Here is a 20,211-nt window from a genome sequence, read left to right as displayed (position 1 = left end):
GACAGCCTCAGCAATTCAGCAAGGCCCTCAGCAACTTAATCAAACCCTGTTTCAAAGTAAAAAAAAAAAAGGGCTGGGGGTGTAGCTCAGCTGTATAGAGCACCCCAGGGTTCAATCGCTAGTGTCACTAAGTAAATAAATAAAAAGTGAAAGGAAGTCTGCGTTAAAGCATGCTGATTCCTAGAGCTTAGACCAGGAGGCGACGCTCCAGACACTCCATGTTACCTGCCGACAAGGGTGCAAAGGTGTGGCTGGTGTTGCCGGCACCCCGCCCACCCAGGCGCCTGCGTTCCCGTGGTGCTTGACTTTGGGAAGCCGTCCCTGACCCTGCTGCGACTGTTTCTCAGTCCCCAGCTCCTGAGAACGAGCTCTCTGTCGATGGCAGGCTGCGTGCCTGGGCTGTTCTCCTCCTGTCGGCAATCTGGAGTCAGTGTTGGCTCCTGCAAGCATGTTTGTGGTTGCAGAGGAAAACGAGTATTTCTCACCCAAATGTTGTCACGTCGCCGTCTCTGTCTGGCAAGCGGGAGCAGATGTTCCGTGCCTTGACCTCGGGCTGTGGCTGCAGCGCTGGGTGCTAAACAGATTTCACAAAACAGCATTTGCACATGCGAAGCTGCTGTTTTCAGTTAACTTTAGGCTGTCTTCGAGCTCAGCGAGGTCTAGGAAAGGTCCAGTTTGGGCTCACTGGAAGAGCATGTTTGTGCGTGCGTGCGTGCGTGCGTGTGTGTGTGTGTGTGTGTGTGTGTAAAATAACTATACACTCATAGACATCCACACATTTATGTCTCTAGCTACCCCAAAACACATGTTTATTTCAAGATCAGCAACACTTCTGAGACAAAAAGTAGCCCTGAGAACATTGCCAAGAACAAATTTCTTCTTTCCAGGAAGCGATTTTCAGCCGATGACTTTTGGAAACAAAATTCCAAAGAATAAAATAAAAAGAGCGTTCTGTTGTACCCTAGCAAGGAGCATTTACTCGTTCAGGTTTTGTCGTTGTTCAGAAACACTTCTTGCATGCCGCTCTTAGCTGAGGGTTGGGTACACGGGGTTTGGGATCTGTGGTCAAGGCTTGGTGGTTGCAGCCACCATGGAGCAGGGTCTAGACCTGCACAGGGCTGCGGGGAGGGCAGGGCCCCAGTGCTGGGCATCCTGCACTTTCCCCAGTGTCACCAACCTCGGCAGGCCGTCTGTAAAACGAGGTGAACCACTTTAGGTGAGTTTCCCTCTTCTTTTGAGAGTATGAAGGGGCTTGGGGTGGGAAGCCCCGGACCCCAGTGTGGGTCCCGGCCACGCTTTGAAGCGTGCTTTGTGAATTCCTCTGCATGCTAGCACAGCCTCAGTGTGTTCCTCTTTCTGATCCACAGAAGAAGAGCTGGCCACTCCACCGCTGGACGGCATCATCCTGCCGGGCGTGACAAGGCAGTCCATTCTGGAACTGGCTCGCCAGTGGGTGGGTGCTTCTCACTTGACTTCGGCAGCTCCAGGCAGAGCATGGGCTCCTGGACCGACATCGCCTGCACTCCAGCCAATGATCACATCCTTAAGTCTTACCTGCAGTGAGGGGAAAGAACCCTCTAGAAGGCTCATCTTGGCAAGGCTCTCAAATGGTGTTGTTATAGGGAGGGCAGACAGACCGGCGAGGTGCACGTGCGGCGAATGCATGTTCTAGCCTGGCCCGTCTCCAGACCACTCACAGCTTCCCCAGCCACGGCCTTGTGCGCCCACCAATCTAGTTCCCGTCTTGCCAGTGTAACCACCACGTTGCGGCGACAGTACGGTGAAGGATTTTACTGACGTCTGAGTGACAACGCCACTGACTTGGCTGTGAACTTTCTCCCTTCATGGCCCCCATCACAGTTCTTATACATGTTTGCTTTAAAACCAAAACACAGCCAGGCACAGAGGCACATGCTTGTAATCCCAGCATTTGGGAGGCTGAGACAGGAGGATCATAGTTCATAGACAGCCTCAGCTAATTAGGCCCTTTGCAACTCAGTGAGACCCTGTTTTAAAATAAAGAATAAAAAATAGGGCTGGGGGTGTAGCACGGAGGCAGGATGACCCTGGGTTCCAATCCCATTACCACAAAAAACCAAAACACACACACACACACACACACACACACACACACACACACACACCTCACACAGAGGCAAATAGCAAATTGCTCACAGTAGACATAAACAAGAAAGGAACAAACTATTCAGTGTCAGAAGTGAGGGACATATTCAAGATGAAGATTGAATGGGCTGGTTTGGGCAAAGGTTCTTACATGAAACTTTTTTGACTCATGTATTAAAATGGTCTCCAGAGGTGGGCATGGTGGTGAGCACTGTAATCCCAGTATTTGGGAGGCTGAGGAAGGAGAATCAGGTTCAAGGCCAGCCTCAGCAACCGAGTGAGACAATTTAAAAAAACAATGGGTCTGGGGTATAGCACAGGGGTAGAATGTCTCTGGGTTCAATCCGCAGTATCAAGAAAAAGGGAGGAGGGTTTCTAAAGACCATGGAAAGACTTTGAGTGTATCGTGGTCGGACAGTACCTGTGGGACAGATGTTTAGAAACACACACGGTCTTGGAGAGAGGACTAGCAATTTCTCTGGGAAAGATTTGGAAATAGGAGAATTGTGCTATAAATAATTCTACAGAAGCCCAAAGTAGACGAGACCCCACATGCTGGCTGAGACATCAGCCATGACACTTACACACTGCTGGTATGATTTCAAACAGCTTGCCCTGTCCTAAATATGTTTGCAGCTGGAAAGACATATTTTCGACACTCAATAATTTTTATTTTATTAAAGGGAAAAACCTACCAAGTACAGAAGGCTGCTGACAAGCCCCCGTGGGGCCGCTCCTGCCCCGATGATGGTGAGGAGCCGCTCATTGTGGAGGGCTCTTTCTCCAGTCCTCAGCTGTAATTCGTTCTAAAGCTGTTTTAAAGCCAAGTGGCGGGTGGGGGTTACCACTGCTTGCCAGGCAGGGGAAAGTCTCCAGAGCCAACCAGGGTGAACCCTGGAGGAACAACCGTGTTTATTTACCAGACAGTTTCCTTTTTATTTCTTCCCCCCACTTTTTTCTGTTCCAGAACACAGAACTCAGCTTGTTTTCAGTACAGTTGGCTGGTTTTCTGAAACTTATTTATTTACCTTTGAATGACCAAGTTGCCAGTGCAGACAGAGCACAACTGAAGCTTACGAGGAGCCACGTTTCTGTCGCTGGTGTCCGTCCCTCTCCTTCCAGATCTACGTACAGCGTGCTGAGTTCTTCTAATGCTCTGAATCTCGCCAAGGGCGTTGCTTTTCATTTTTATAAATCATGGAATTATAAATTTAAAGAAATTCATTTCTTCCAACATGTCCATGTTGCCATTAATTCAGATATCCTATTGACAGACTTAGCCACTAAGAGCGTGAGAATTTAAGGTGATGGAAGCTGGGCATGGTGGTGGCACAGGCCTGTAGCGCCAGAACTCGGGAGGCTAAGACAGGAAGATCGCAGGTTTGAGGAAAGTTTCAGCAAGTACTGAGACTCCCATCAACCTAGTGAGGCCCTGTCTCAAAACTTAAGTAGGGCTGAGGGTATATTTTATAGATGGAATGCCTCTGGGTTCAACCCCCAGAACCAAGTAAATAAATATGACAGAATAGTATCCAACAGGTAAACAGCTTATAAACATTGAATTGGTGCCCATGTTTGGTCCTTGAGCAATTAAGATATTCAAGCAATTGAGCAGAATTCATTGAGGTTACCGTGTTTATTCCACCACGAAATGCAACCTAATGAGACACTTAAAGAGAAGGACGAGAATTATTAAAAGCTAACTATTCGTGAAAGAAAAATATATGTGCAATGCACTTTCCCAAGTTCAAACATACATTCCTTTTTTAAAATATTGTTATTTAAAATAATTATTTAAAAATAATGATAATGCCCATCTTTGGAAACCAAGACTGGCATAGGAAGGACACTTGGCTAATGGTAGCTAAAATTAGCAAAACATATAATACCTAATTCTTCATTATGATAAGACTTTATCTATACCAACACTAAAGGTAACAAAAGCAAGCCTGTGTTAATACACGTATCTTGTGATAATCTTACCTTTTGCATTCTGATAATTTTGCCTATAAACTGGAAGCAGGTTGCTGACCTCAGTCACTCGTGAGAAAGACGGAATAGGAGCTTGGCTTCCCCAGACCACGAGCACGGCATTAGGTGTTCAGTCAGAAGGTGAAGTAGGAAGAGAAGTATTTCTCTCTGTTTTTCGTATTCCCGACAGGGCGAGTTCAGGGTGACGGAGCGGTACCTCACCATGGGCCAGCTGACGGCTGCGCTGGAGGAGAACCGGGTGAAGGAGATGTTCGGCTCCGGCACCGCCTGTGTGGTCTGCCCCGTTTCTGATATCCTGTACAAGGGCAAGGTGAGACAAGGGCTTCTTCCCTCCCGTCCTCCCCAAACACTCGCCTGTGACTTAGTTCTCTAAACGTGTGAATGAAATTGTGCTTGAGCCCGGGAGGTAGAGATCTCAAGTTGAGACGGTTTGTCCAGGTGGTCACTAGCATCCCTGCAGTGGTTTCATGTAAGCCCCGTCGAGGGAGGAACTCGACTTTGTCTGCCTCGGCTCAGTCCAGGGATTGGAGCCGGGCCAGCTGACTTTATTTTCTCTCTTTTGGCTCACTCGGGAAGACTCTGTAGGGAGAGTTCAGTTTTCTGGTTTCCAGAGCCCTTCCAAACTTTTGGAGCAGAGGTGCAAGTAATTATGGGAAATGCATTCGGTCGGCTCTTTAATCAATTCCTACTCCTGGTAGTATTATTATTAAGTAGACCACTTTGTGAGATTAGTTCATTTGGCAAACCTGGTGCATTTATGAAACTCTTCTAAAAGGAACTCAAGGATTTGGCTGGAGGTGTTCTCCCCTTAGTTTAATCTGATTTTATATGTGCCTTCCTTCCATTATCTGGTCAATTTTTTTTGGGGGGGGCTTGTCCTTTTATAACAAAGTTCCAATACTTATGATTAACATCAGCATTTTCCTGGGCCTTATTCTCACAGATGAATTGGCTCTAAATGACTCAGTAAATACAAATTCCACTGGTTTCTACATTCTACATTGTAATTACTTTCCCTCAGCCAGTTGGATTGATTTTTCTGCAGTTTACTGGTGGCTGCCTCATTGCTAACATTTAAAGGATGTCTCCTGACATAATTCCACCCACAGACTGAGTATTTCATGGAATAACTCCTTTGTTTTATGTCAGTACTTTGATTATAGAGTTAGTGGTTAAGTATTTCATTATGATAGCATCTAGCTAATGTTATCCATCTACCTCAATAAAGTTGTCATTAGATGAGATTTTTCGAAGTCCATTCATTATTTCACCTCTAGAAGTAAGTTTGTAAAGTTTAGTGTATTGTTAATGGTTCCATTTTAGGAGGTATTTAGAGCCAAAAGGTAGATCTAGTTATCCTAAAAGACACGGGAGGAGTTTTTGAGGGCAAACCAAAGCGTCTAGAGCCTTCAAGGCAGCGAGGCAGAAGACAGTCGGCCCCGAGAGCTGCTTCAGCCCCAGTTGATTCCCACCGTCCGAGGCCCTGGAGGTCGGTCTGGCACCAGCGGTCGGTTTGAACGCCCTGTTGCGGAGGTTAGGCCCGCTGCAGTTTATGTTCTGAGATGACTTGCTTTGATGCACTGCGAAATGTCTTTAGCTCTGATTCTTTGTCAGGGGGTTAGTTAGAGGAAAATCACCGATCCTTCTAGATTCTCAGACTCTCGGAAGAACCTGGATTCTTAAGTGTATCCACCCTTTTGGATCTTCTCAGGTGCAGGCAGTGAACAGCTTGTCACGGGCTGATTGGTTTCTTGTTATATTCAAATCCAGCGTAGAGCCCTTGTGAGCAGGCCACAGCGCTATTCCTTAAGTCTCCACCCAGGACCACACGTCTCACCTGTCGTCGCCCTGCGTGTGGCGGTCAGCCTCAAATTGTCTCTCTCCTCTTTCTTCCATAGGTTCTACACATTCCAACTATGGAGAACGGTCCAGAGCTTACAAGCCGCATCTTGAGCAAGCTGACTGATATCCAGGTAAAGACTTCCTTCCACTCATTTATATTTATTTATTTATTTTGATACCGGAGATTGAACCCAGGGGCATTCTCCCTCTGAGCTACATCCCTAGCCCGTTTTATTTTGAAACAGGTGCTTTCTAGATTAATGAGAGTTTCACAAGTTGCTGAGGCTATCCTTGAACTTGCAATCCTCCTGTCTTAGCCTCCCAAGTCCTGGGATTATAGGTGTGTGTCACCACCCTAGCTTGACTTCCTTCTTTTAAAATAGAAAGTAGGGGATGAGGGCAGAGCTCAGTGGAAGAGTGTGTGCTTAGCATGACATAAGGCCTGGTGTTCAACTCAAAGCACCAACAAGTAAAAATAAAATACTACCTCATTCCATCCGGGGTTTAGAAACGAATCCTGTTTCCATGGAGAGAAGGCAGTAAATATTACAACTTGACATCAGTAACTTAAATTAATATATGTACTCCTGATACTGTTGAGTGGCCATGAGCAAATCAGAAATGGGAAAGAAGGTACATGTCTTAAAAAGTGAAACCACGCCGGGCGTGGTGCGCATGCTTGCAATCACAGCATTCGGGAGGCTGCGACCCGAGGATTGCGGTTCGCGGACAGCCTCAGCTACTTAGTGAGGCCCTTTGCCTCACTAACTCAGTGAGACCTGTTTTCAAAATAAAGAATAAAAAATAGGGCAGGGGTGTAGCTTGGAGGTCTAATATCCCTGGGTTCCATCCCCAAACCCGCAAAATAAATAAATAATAAAAAGTGAAAAAGGCTTGTGCTCTGGCTAAGAAGAGATTGATAATTTTTCTTTGTGCTCTGGGTAGTAAGCTGGTAGTAATACTAAGAACAAGTGGTGTGCACGGAAGCCAAAGGCACAGCGTTGGGGACCCGAGGTAACGCCGGGTTCTGAGTTACCACGTACCACAGAGCCCCACCTTTGCTGGCCCTGGGCAACCTGGAGCACAGCGTTCTCCGTGAACATTCTGTGCCTCTGTGCATGGAGCCCAGAGTCTTGACGTTACTTTCTCACAAGATGGCAGATTGGTGCTGTCAGCCAAGCTACTAGGTTGTCTGTTTCCAAGAACAATAATTTAAGTAATTACTGAGGAGGAGCATAGATTGGCTCATGCTGTACTTTTGATCCTCTTTGGCATTACATGGAAACATGAATGTTTCCTACAAAGTACTCTGGTAAATTGAAGAGCAGGGAACAACCACCACCAAAAACTGTCAAGCTTTTTTGCCAAGTTTCTTGACCCAGGGGAAAATTTCTCCTTAACCACAGATTCGACTTTCATTTTAACTTCTGTGCACAAGTCAGAATCTCTGAGGTTGAGTTTGTTCCATTGAGCTAATTATCCATGTAGCTCCCTGGGTCGGAGATCACCCTACAAAGGGCTCCTAGGAGGGAACGTTTCCAATGGCGGCGTCTTTTCTCACGCGGGGCTCCAGCTCCGTAAGCACAGCGGCCTTTGGAGATCGCTGTGTTTTTCTTGGTTTTGGTGGAGCAGCTCAGTAGCCCCCTTCCCGCTCTGCATTCCTGCGCCCTGTGTGTAGAGGAACCTCACCTTCTCTTGACTGGCGCCATGCTTAGCTGCCCAGCCCTGGCGGCTCCCAGCGCACCCTTCTCCACCATGACCGGGGACAGTGGGACACGGAATGAGGATGACGGACACTTTCTGGTGATGGCCCTTGGTCCATTTTCTCAGGTGTTGCAGAACTTGGGCATGTGACACTCGGGTTGTCCTTACGTGTCCCCAAGACTCCGCTGAATGTAAAAGGCTTTCAGCAAAGCTGTATGGTACGACTGGCAACTCGAATACGGAGGGATGAACTTGTCTTTAGTTGTGCTTTGGTTGAGGGCGCTAACTGGATTCTTAGAGATTAAAGTTCTGTGTATCACGCGGATCGTCCTCCATGGGGCCCAGAGTCCATCCTGCGGACTTGATCTGAGTTTCCACATCACTCGGGCTCCGTCTTTGATTCTGTGAATGAGGCTCCATCAACGTGCCTCAGGGTGGCGGCCACTGGGCAAGACTGCTGCCTGCTGTGGTGTGGAGTGGCTCTGACAGTGGTACTGACTCCACCGGAGATTCACAGCATCTGAAGGGGGCCAGGGGGCCATATGCCTCGATTCAGTGGACACAGGCTTTGTTTCATGCTCAAAATTGTTTAAAATATCGCATGGAATTGCCTTCATGTGGTGTATAGGGTTAGTCAAAACAGGAGTGAGTGTGTTTAGACCTGTGGCCTATCCCCAGGGAGTTGCCACATGTATATGCAAATATTCCAACATTAAAAAAAAAAATAGAGCCCATGCCTGTAATTCCAGTACTTGGGAAACTAAGACAGGAGGATCCTAAGTTCAAGGCCAGCCTGAGCAATTAAGTGAGACCTTATCTCAAAGTAAAACATAAAAAAGGGCCGGGGGTGTAACTTGGAGGTAGAATGTTCCTGGATTCAGTCTCTAATACCACATACAAAACAACAAAATAAATCTCAAATTCAAAACATTGGTTCCAAAAACTTCAGACAAGCCGCGGGGCTGTGTAATGACATCTCAGCCCATACAGGTGGCACCCTCTTGCTATTTCTCCTGTGGACTGACTGCTACTATTTTTTTTTTTTTGGTACTGGGAGTTGAACCTGTGGGTTCTCTACCTCTGAGCTACATTCCCAGCCCTATTTATTCATTTATTTATTTATTTTTTATGTTGGAACAGGGTCATGCTAAGTTACCATTGACTGTCCTCAAACCCGTGATCCTCCCAAGTTCTGGAGATACAGAACCACCATGTCTGGCTGGACTCCTACTTTTAAGGATGAAATATAATTCTTAGCTCTGCTAAAATCTGCCATTTCTATTTAGAATTATTTTTACTTAAAAATTCAATTGAATCATCCACTACACAAGTGAATAGCTTGATGGCCAAATACACTATGAATCACATGTACTGTCACATTTCTTAGAACGCTTCAGTTTCATGAGAGTATTAATTGTAGGACGGGAAGGGTCAAACAGTTGTACTGTGAAGGTTCAGAGTGGCACCGCCTGTGCTTGCCATTGGAACCAGAATTGATTTCCAGTCATTTATAAAACTAAAACAACAAATTGGAAGCAGATTAACCTTAACAATGAGATTCAGGGGAAGTGGTAGTAGTCTTGAATCACAATTGTTTATATCTACTAAATATCAATACATTAGCAGGTGCAGTAGTGCATGCCTGTAATCCAGTACTTGGGAGGTTGAAACAGGAGGATCCAGGTTGGAGGATAGCCTCAGCAACTTAGCAATGCTCTGTTTCAAAATAAAAAAGGACTGAGGTATAGCTCAGAGGTAGAATGCCCCAGGGTTCAATTCCCAATACCCAAACAAAACAAAACATACAAAAAAACAAAACCAATACCTGGCATTCAGACACTCGGTTATTATTGATGGTAACCTGCCAGCGTCAAATGAAGGGAAACAAAACTGTGTTCCCTTTACTAACTTCAGCCTTGAGGACACCAGACATAGCCGGACACCCTCAAGATGGGCCTCCTGAGTGTGGTCGATCGTGGCGGAGGCCACTGTCCTAGGCTTGCAATGTGACCACGGCATTCGGCTTCCTTCATTCTCCTTTATCAGCCGCGTGGGGACGGTGGTGCCTTCTTGCTTGCCAGGAGTGTGACGTGGCTGGTGGATTCCGCTGTTTGAGCCCTTTGAGGCTCAAAGGGAGCACAGCATAGGCAGCGTGGAGAGCGGCCTGTGCTTAGGTGTGACCCTCAAGAACGTTCTTCAAAAGGGGAACTTCCTCCTTGGAATCCCAATATATAAGAGATCTGGAAGTAGACTTGCCCTGAAATAAAGATGAAGCGCCAGGGCCCCTTTACTTGGTCATTTCCAATCCAGAAATTCTGACTCCTACTCGTTTAGCTGTCTGAGGGCCAGAGAAGCCAGTTCACGTGGAAAGAGACACACCCAAGTGACGGAGCAAACACACCGGGGGAGGTCTGCAGGTCTGCGCGGGCCGCCTTCACACCACCGGCTTCCAAGATCGGTAGATAGTTGGCACCTGCAGCCAGGGGTTGCACCTGACGCACCAGGGACCTTGGCTGAGATCTGGGTTCTGGTCTCTGCACCCTGTGTGGCTTATCTGGCTCCAGTACTGCTCTCTCTTGTCCGTAAGATGAGATCGGCGGCCACACCTACTGTCAAGGGTTGCGGAGAAAGGAAACGAGTCTGTGAAGCTCCTTCCCGTAATGGCTCAAAGCGGGAAAGCTTGTTTAAGCAAGGGTTTGTTGAATACATGGTGATTGAATCTGGGACTAGCTTTCAGTGATGGGCATGGAATAACTTTGTTTTGTTAATTCACTTTTAATTATTAGAATTCAGGTTTGTTTTTAAAGTAAATCATTTGCTAGTGCAAATAGCTAATGACTTCTGATTCTGATGGTAATTATGAAACTTCTGGATGAATGAGAAAAGGTGGGGTGCTAGCATCCACAAACAGCTTTGACTTCCAGCAAAGTCTATGTTCAGATCCACGAGGACTGTCAACGTCTGGTTTGGAGCATGAACGTACTGTGCTCCTGAGCGCACCCAGAGCCCCCGGGCGGGAAGTGTTTGCCGATTGCAGGTTCCTGGGAGCCTCCATGTCCGGTGTTGCCAGGTGGTGTTGGTGAGCCCTGCTCTAGCTGTCCCACGCAGGTGCTTCACTGGAGAGCAGGCAGAGTTCAGAAATGGCATCCAAGAGACTTGTGCATAAGCAGTGCCTGGAGGAGCTATACCCGCTCGGGGTTGGAGCCCAGCACTGATCATGGTGTTTGCGATTCGGTGCCTTCTTTGCCACACTAGAGATTGAGCCCAGGGGCCTGTGCCCACTGAATTACCTTCCCCAGCCCTTTTTTATTTTGGGGGTACTGGGTCAGGGCCATTCTACCTCTGAGCTACACCCCCACCCTGTTTTATTTTTATTTTGAAACAGGGCTTCACTAAAGTGCTAGGGGTCTTTTTGCTACACTGCTGAGGCTGGCCTACAGTCTGCCAGCGTCCTGCCTCGACCTCCTAAATAGGTGGGATTACAGGTGTGCACCAGGCCTCGCCTTTATTTATGTGATACTCCCTCCCTCCTTCCTGCCCACCTGCTTTTTCTTCTCTCTCTCTCTCTCTCTCTCTCTCTCTCTCTCTCTTCCTCTCTCCCTCTCTCCCTCTCTCCCTCTCTCCCTCCCTCTCTCCCTCTCTCCCTCTCTCTATCTTGTACTGGAAAGCAAGCCCTGGAGTGTTCCATTACTCTAAGCCATACCCCCAGCCCTTTTGATTCTGAAAGAAGCTATCACTAAGTTGTTGGAGGCTTTGCTAAGTTCCTGAGGCTGACCTTAAACTCTGCAGTACTGAGATTATAAGTGTGCCCCACCGTACACAGCTTCTAATCTTATTTCAATGTGAGTGTATATGGCTGTGTGTGTGTGTAGGACTGATGATTGAACCCAGGGGCATTATGCCTCCTAGCTCTACTCCAGCCCTTTGTATTTTTATTTTTTTAATGTATTTTGAAACGGAGTCTCACTAAGTTGTTGAGGGTCTCACTACGTTGCTAAGGCTGGCCTTGAACCTGCATTCCTCCTGTGTCTGAGTACTGGGATTACAGGTGTGCACCACCATACCTGACTTGAATGTATATGCTTTTAATGTTCGAAGTAGAAGGGAAGCTTTTGTATCGTTCTGAAGTTTGTTCCTACGCTGTTCTTGCACTGTGAGCTTTTACACTGAAACCTGTCTTCTTGCTTTTGTTGCAGTACGGAAGAGAAGAGAGCGCGTGGACGGTCGTGTTGTCCTGAAGGAGAAACACAGACGTTGCCATGTGCCGCTGGGACAGAGCGCTGCCTCTAGGCTGTGGCAGATCTCTCTGGTTACCTGTTAGTTGTGCACAATGTAGTTTGTATTATTAGCGTGTTACAAGCATGATTTTTCCCTTGTGCCAAGAACATGAGTCGTGATTGTCAAATGGTGTCCTGCAAACTTGGTAGTAGTAGCTGCCCTTCCCTTTTCCAGAAGAATAATGACGTAAGCCACGTAACAAGGGTTTCCCTCAGCTGAGTGCTTCTGTTAGAACTTTACTCGGATCCAGCGTGTTTATTCTTTAGGATCAGGCATGGGTCCTGTTGACTGTGGCACGCCATTATCACTCAAAAGTGTTTTGTTTTGTTTTGTTAAGATTTAAAAAACTGGTTTTCCTTCTGGCACATGTTTTTGCAGGTCCCCAAGTCCACTTGGGTCAGCGATAGGTCCTCCTTCCTGATGTCACAGCTCCCTTCATGACCACCTGGACCGTGGGAGATCCCAGCACGTGGCCACCCAGTCATGCAGGGCCCAGGGTCTAGGCCTCTTAGGTTCCTTGTGTCCCCAGTGCCGGACACACAGTAGGTCCTCAGTAAATGTTTTACGTAGTGGGAATGAGTGAACGAATGAATGGATGAGTGAGCGGGAGGACACACGGCCTCCCCGTTCCTATGCCGGCACCTCTTGATTAGCTTCTGTAGCTGATTCTGACAGCGTGTCATGGTTACCTCATATTGTCCTTATTTTCTACGGGCTCCCAAGTCACTAGAGATACTGAGGCCTCGTTGGAGGAGTTGTTTTGTATGTGAAGACTGCTTTGGGGATAGAAGCGCTAGATCGAGGAGAGATTCCCTGACAAAGGGAAAAACAGGTGTTCTATAAGCAGAATAGCCCATAGCGGGGAAGGGACCAGAGAGGGCTGCGCTGTGTGTGCAGCTGTTCTTTTCTGTTGGAGGGTGATGGAGTCCACACAGGTAATGCTAGGGAAAGAGCAATCCCAGGTGCTGTTTTCCCCGATTAAGAGCTGTGTGTGGGTTGGGAATTGTATCTGTGCCGGGTTTATCTCCTGGAAAGTCAGATCTTGACAGAAAACATCTGCCCTCGGAAGGTAAGCCCTCAGACGACGCGTAGCGTAGGTCTCCCTCAGTCTGCTAGCTTTCATCTTGCTCATCACATTTCAGTCTCTTTTCAGAGCAAGGGGAAAAACATTCTAAAAGTTTGATGCATTGGAAAAAATGTCCTGGAGGCAGCGAGCAGCACATAACAAATGGGCTTTGATTCTTTTCCAAAACTTTTAGCCGTGGGGGTCTTTTTTAGACAGGGATGGCAAAATGAAAATTAGAGAAGGCAAAGATGAAAAGGAATGGTAAAAATCTCTTTTAGGGGGCTTTTAATTGGCGATCTGAAGTCTGGGCCGGGGCCTTCTCTCGGGCCCGAGGAGTCTCGACTCTCCCCGCGTGGGCCGGCCAGCCAGCCTTCTAAGGGTTTACCCTGCCTCTGCCAAGTCCCTTGACCTTTCTCTAATCTAGCTGCCCAGAAAAGAGTTTCAGGTAATTTCAGCTGTCAAATCGCACATAATAGCTGGACGCCGGCTCCTCTGAGAAAGGGAAATGGTTTGCCACCGGTACATTTTATAGCTTGCGTTTCTAAATTTAGTGTACCTATTGTGAAAGTCAGGCAACATTATGACTTCTTTCATAAAAACCTAAGAACATGTTAAGCCCTTCCTGCCAGGCTCAGTGAAGACCATGAACAGATGTTCTTAAAAACTGGAGATCTGTTAATCCAGGGCACACAAGCTGCCATTCTCCTTGAAGTAACAAGACAGGAAATTGACCTTGACTTGTTCAACAGATTCAAAGGGACAGCTACACTTTTTTTTTTTTTTGGCAGTACTGAGGATGTAACCTAGGGGCATTTTACCTCTGAGCCACACCCCCAGCTTTATATTTTCTCCTTTATTCTGAAACAAGTTCTCACTAAACTGTAGAGAACCTCACTAAGTAGCTGAAGCTGGTCGCGAACCTGCACTCCTGTCTCAGCCTCCCGAGTGCTGGGATGACAAGCGTGCGCCACTGCGTCCTGCTGCACTTTTTTTCTTGCGCACTACTTAATTACAGTGACGTCAATACAGCAAGAGTGCCATGTCATAACTAGGGAATTACCCATTCTTCGGGACTAAGTTAATGTAACACTAGTTGATTATTGAAGGCACCAGATAGTCTAGAATTAGGAACATGTAAAGCTAACCTCAAAAAGATTAACAAATTAATATTGTGGCCGATAATCGCATAATTGGCTGTAAGTATTTAATGTTTAATTGGTATGATTAAGTGAGATTCTGCAATTCACATGTGAATGGACAGAAACAGAACATATTTGTTACCTTCTCTGAGTGATATTTCCTGAGCTATTTAGAGCAATATCAGGTACCAAGGCAAAGGACTTAAAAAAAAAAAAAAAAAAAAACCTTGATTTCGAGCCTGGCGTGGTGGCATGCATGCTTGTAATCCCAGTACTTGGGAGGCAGAGACAGGAGGATCTCAGGTTCGAAGCTGGCCCAGTGATGTGGTGAGGCTCTCAGCAACCTAGCAAGACCCTGTTTCCAAATAAGAAATAAAATTGGGCTGGGGGTGTAGCTTATGGGTAGAGTGCCTTTGGGTTTAATCCCTAGTAGCACACACACACACACACACACACACACACACACACACACACACCCCTTGATTTCATCTCCTTCTAACCCTTTTAATGTGAATTTCTTCTTACCTGGGTATTCAGAAACTCAACTTAGAAATAGTAATGCCATGCTAGCAAATCATTTTAGTAGGTTTTTATAGCTAGTCACTTTGTTTTGTCAGAAGTAGAATTTTTCCACTGTCTACTTTCTGGAGATTTCCTTCCCAAAAGAAGCAAAGGGCACTAGCTTTTCAGTAAGCATTCTGTATTACTTGACCAAGATTACCGCGATGCCGGTGTGCTGCTTTACTCCCATAATCACAGTACTTTTGAGGCAGAGACAGAAGGGTGGTTTCAGGTCAGTCTCAGGAACGTAGTGAGAATCGGTTCCAAAATCAGAAGTTGATTGAGTGCCCGCAAGTGTGCACGTAACACACCCAGAGGTGGGAAGGGGGGGTTTGTTTGTTTGTTTGTGGGTCTGGGGATGGAACCTAGGGACATTCTACCTCTGAGCTACACCCCCTGCCCTGTTTTTTATTCTTTATTTTTGAAATGGGGTCTCTCTGAGTTGCAGAGGGCCTCACTAAGCAGCTGAGGCTATCCGCGAACCGCGATCCTCCTGTCTCAGCCTCCCAAATGCTGGGATGACAAGTGTGTGCCTACACCTGGCGGGAGGTTTGTTTTAGAAAATAAATAGCACATAAAGATGACCTCATGGAGTTTTAGAGTATTACTTGAACTAAGTTTAGATATAACAGCAGTACTTAGTAAATAACAGAGAGGAAAGCCAAACACATCTCTCTTGTCAGGAAATCACAGAGCATTCCGTGGTTCTTAGAGGACCATTCCTGTTTGCACTCCTCTGCTCTAGTGCGGAACCACCTTGTAAGGTCAGTGTATGGGTGGTTTTTACCCTGCACATGCCGTGAATTACCACCCAGAGTGAATGATCCTAGAGTGAGTTTTTCTGGAAAATGTCCATTATGAATCAATTAGTTTAAACTGTTAGCTTAAAAGCGATGGATTCAGCTACTCAGAAAATAACTTTCACAATTGTGACTTGACACAGCTGTAGGTTAGGAATAAGAAAGGCCACTTAAAAATAATCGCAAATACTAAGTAACTGAGGCTGTCCGCGAACGCGATCCCTCTGTCTGAGCCTCCCGAATGCTGGGATTACAAGCGTGCGCCACCACGCCCGGCATCCTTTCTCTTTAAATTAGCTTAAGTGGCCTGAACTTGAACAAGAAGAACAAAGATCGGACACGGGACCTGCTGCAGATACAATCTGACCGCGGACCAGAACGCTGAGCCGCGGGCTGCTTTGGCAGCTGTCCAAGGAGCTGCCTGCCCGATATTTCCACGGCAAGATAATCCGGGAATAAAAACGGACTTAGGACCGCATCCTAAGCAGCGAGCAGCACCCACCAGAACTCTGTCTGCCCACCAGCGACCGGATCACATCGGCACAGAGACTCACACGGATTCCTGCACCAAGACAGGTACCTGAGGGCGCCCTAGTAACTGGGGTCCTAGCGTGTGCGCAGTCGCAGTCTCAACCCCCCACCACGGGCTCAAGCCTCAGAGCACTCTCCTCGCGCATCCTGCCTGTCCCCTACTAGTAATCAGTGCCTGTACACTGCCCTCCTAAATTGGAGCCTGCTTCTGTGGCTAACCCCTGCCACCTTGCCAGAGCCTACCCTCCAGGCTGCAAAAGCACTGGGAGACCCGGAAATCTCCTTGGGGCACCCCCAGCCTCTACGTCCCGCGGGACGCAGAGACCATTGCTGGACACCGCACACTGGACCCTTGAGCACCTACCCTGCACCCCTGGCCCACCACGGGGTATTCCCAACCTCCTGGTAGCCAGATGCTTAGTTATAAGTGAGAACACAGCTCAATACACCTTGGAAGAACATACCAGCAGCAATAGACAGCTGCACCCACTCTCACTAGGGTCCAGTATTAACAGTGCATCCAGCCTGCACTCTTGGAATAGGCAGAGCTCTGGCAGTAAGTGTGGCCACCCAGGAACCAGCATTCATTTGCCCAGGGCACATCTTGGGACCACACCGGCTAGCCCAGCTGGAATTTCCAGAGACACAAGAAAATCCATCGGGCCACAAAATCTGCTCAGGACCTCAGGGGGAAGTTCCAATTACACTTTAGTCACTCTCCACCCCTGCTGTAGGGAAGCACAGGCTGGAGGCGAGGGTGGTGAGTGCAGATGTGCTGACCACAGGTTAGAATTTCGCAGAATCTGTGAACTGTACAGAATCAAATAACAGTGAAACCAGACACCCGGACACATAAACCTAAAGCAGCTAAAGGAGAAAAAGGTGTCCAAACACCCAGAGTGACTTAAGAAGATAAAAATAGAGTACAAAGAAAACTAAGAGACATTGGACGGTATCCTGAAAGCTACCAAGCAATCAGATACGCACATATTATATGGACCTGACCCCATATGCGTAAATAAGGAGGACTGTTTGTTTTACTTTTAATGTGGATGTTATGTTTTCTTTTGCTTTTAAAGTGCTTTTGTTTTAGTATGGTTATTGCTGATTTCTTTTTTTTCTTTTTTTTTTTTTTTCTTCTTTTAATCCAAACTTCTCTTACTTTAACTTGTTGTTTTATATATATATACATTGGATAGTTTGCCTTATTTTTTTATTTCACACGGCTGCTAGTTCCTTTTATTTTATTCCTCTTCCTTTTTCCTCTCTCTTCCCTTTTCCTTCCTTTTCTTTCATTCTCCTCCTTTGATTGGTTTACCTTCCTTTTTCTTGGATTACATAATAGTCTTGGTATCTTGAGGGGATTCTTTTTTTTTTTTTTTTTTTTTTTTTTTTTTATGTCTGTCTGCTCCTACCAGCATCCCTATTTACAAACCTTCCCACACTAACCTACATACATTTCCCCCCCAAAACTTTTCCCCATAATATACCTCATGGTTTAAAACTCAAAGTATTTTTTATATCCATAAATACTCTACTAACAACAAGAGTCCTAGTAGTTAACTCTCTCTCATTCATAGCAAGTTATTACTTTATCATACTTAAAGTCCTTCTCAACCTAACATATCCTCCACCTAATCTGACTCCTTTACCCATCACCCCAGCTCCTCCCACATCACCCACTTTCAACACTGGAAAGGCTCAGCTGACTGGCCGATACTCCTAAACTCCTAATATTAAGATTTGACTAAACACATTACTCACGAACGATGGGTAGAAATCAGAAAAACAGGACAGAGAACACTATAAATATGAGAACCAGGAGTTATGAAGAGACAGCAGAAATCACGAATACTGACCTACTAGAAATGCAAGAAGGGGAGTTCAGAATCTTGTTGTTCAATATGATGAAAGGTTTTAAAACAAGTATAGAGGAGGTTAAAGATGAAATAGAAACACTAAAAAAGAATCAGAAAGAGGTCTGGAATGAAATGAAAGAGGCAATAAGTGAAATGAAGACAGCAATAGAAAGAAACTCTGGAAGATTAGATGAAATGGAAAACAGAATATCAATATTAGAAGACAGTACATCCCAAACCGAAAACACAGTCAGCGATATACAGAAATCTTTACAGCAACAAAACCTAAACATCCAGCAATTATGGGATAATATGAAGCGCCCTAATTTACGGATAATAGGCATTGAGGAAGGGATAGAGGTACAGACCAAGGGCATATGTAATATCTTCAAGGAAATAATCTCAGAGAATTTTCCAAATATGGAAAGAGACTTGAATCTTCAAGTACAGGAGGCATACAGAACTCCACTGAGACAGGACCAAAGAAAAACCACTCCACGCCACATAATAACCAAATTGACCAGCATAGAGGCCAAGGAAGGAATCTTAAAAGCAGTGAGAACAAAAGGACAGGTGACATATAGAGGCAAAACAATAAGAATCACCCCAGACTATACAACCCAGGTCAGGAATGCTAGGAGAGACTGGTACGACGTGATTCAGACCCTGGAAGAACATAACTTCCAGCCCAAATTAATCTATCCAGCAAAACTACTATTCAAGATCAATGGGGAAGTCAAAGTCTTTCAGGATAAACAGAATCTCAAAAAATTCATGAATTCAAAGCCAACACTAGAGAAAATTCTTAAAGAAATAAATCATAAGGAAGAAAAAAGAAGCAGACTCCAGAATCAGAGAAGAGAGGAAGTTAATAAGTGGGCCATTTAAGTAAAGAAGAAAGATCACAACACCCAAGAGTAGACAGAACACAAAATGGCAGAAAACAAAAAGCATATTTCAATAATATCACTTAATGTCAAAGGACTTAACTCACCAATCAAAAGACATAGACTGGCAATGTGGATTAGGAAACATAATCCAAACATATGCTGTCTGCAAGAAACTCACCTCACAGCCAAAGACATTCACAGGTTGAAGGTGAAAGGATGGAAAAAGATATACCATGCCACCAGTGACCGAAAAAGAGCAGGGGTAGCAACCCTGATATCCAACAAAACAGACTTTAAAATAAAACACATCAAAAGAGACAAATCAGGGCACTTCCTTTTATTAAAAGGAACAATACACCAAGAAGATATAATGATAGTAAATATTTATGCCCCAAATGTGGGTGCAACCACATTCGTAAAACAAACCCTTCTGGACATAAGATCCCAAGTAGACCCAAATACAATAATTCTGGGAGACTTTAATACGCCTCTCACACCACTGGATCGATCTTCGAGGCAAAAGATGAGTAAAGATGCTTTAGAACTAAAGGAAACCATAAACCAAATGGACCTAATAGACGTTTTCAGAGTATTTCAACCAGGAACTACAGAATACACTTTCTTCTCAGCAGCCCATGGAACCTTCTCCAAAATAGATCACATCCTGGGACACAAAGAAAATACCAGCAAATTCAAAAAATGTAATATAATCCCATGCATCTTTTCAGACCACAATGGAATAAAAGTAGAAATCAACAACAGGAAACTCGAAAGAAAGTATTCAAATTCATGGAGAATGAATGATACACTACTAAATGACGAATGGGTAAGAGCAGAAATTAGGGAAGAAATAAAGAAATTTATGGAAACAAACGAAAACAGAGACACAACCCACCAAAACCTATGGGACACCATGAAGGCAGTACTAAGAGGAAAGTTTATCGCATTGAGTGCCCACATAAAAAGGATGGAGAACCACCAAGTAAAGAACCTAATGAAACAACTCAAGGATCTAGAAATTCTGCAACAATCCATTCCCAAAGCCAGCAGAAGACGAGAAATCATCAAAATTAGAGCAGAAATAAATGAAATAGAGAACAAAAAAACAATTCAAAGAATCAATAAAACAAAAAGTTGGTTCTTTGAAAAGATTAATAGAATTGATAAACCCCTGGCCAACCTAACCAAAAGAAAAAGAGAATCAACTCAAATTACCAAAATTAGAAACGAAAAAGGAGATATCACCACTGATAGTGAAGAAATTCAAAACATTATCAGAAACTACTTTAAAAATTTATACTCCAATAGATTTGAAAACCTGGATGAAATTGACAGATTTCTAAACACAGTTAACCTTCCTACACTCAACCAAGAGGACATAGCAAGCCTAAACCAACCAATAACAACCAAAGAAATAGAAACGGC

General features: G+C 45.4%; 1 protein-coding gene across 9 annotated transcripts in view; it reads left to right on the top strand.

The window, feature by feature from the left end:
- BCAT1 (branched chain amino acid transaminase 1) overlaps positions 1–11,900 on the top strand; it is a gene marked incomplete at its 3' end in the record, with an annotated part of 38,468 nt that extends 26,568 nt beyond the window's left edge. For 6 of the 9 annotated variants that reach the window (XM_080706499.1, XM_080706501.1, XM_080706505.1 and 3 more), the window contains 4 exons: positions 1,368–1,453; positions 4,286–4,426; positions 6,015–6,089; positions 11,859–11,900. In XM_080706499.1, the coding sequence (XP_080562625.1) occupies positions 1,368–1,453; positions 4,286–4,426; positions 6,015–6,089; positions 11,859–11,900 (344 nt within the window). The remainder of the gene's footprint in view (positions 1–1,367; positions 1,454–4,285; positions 4,427–6,014; positions 6,090–11,858) is intronic. The other 3 variants (XM_080706506.1, XM_080706504.1, XM_080706500.1) reach the window with 2 other exon arrangements.
- Positions 11,901–20,211: the final 8,311 nt, after the last annotated feature.

This window comes from Muscardinus avellanarius (assembly GCF_963383645.1).
Source record: "Muscardinus avellanarius genome assembly, chromosome: 11".
NCBI lineage: Eukaryota > Metazoa > Chordata > Mammalia > Rodentia > Gliridae > Muscardinus > Muscardinus avellanarius.
This window is presented reverse-complemented; position numbering and strand designations above follow the sequence as displayed.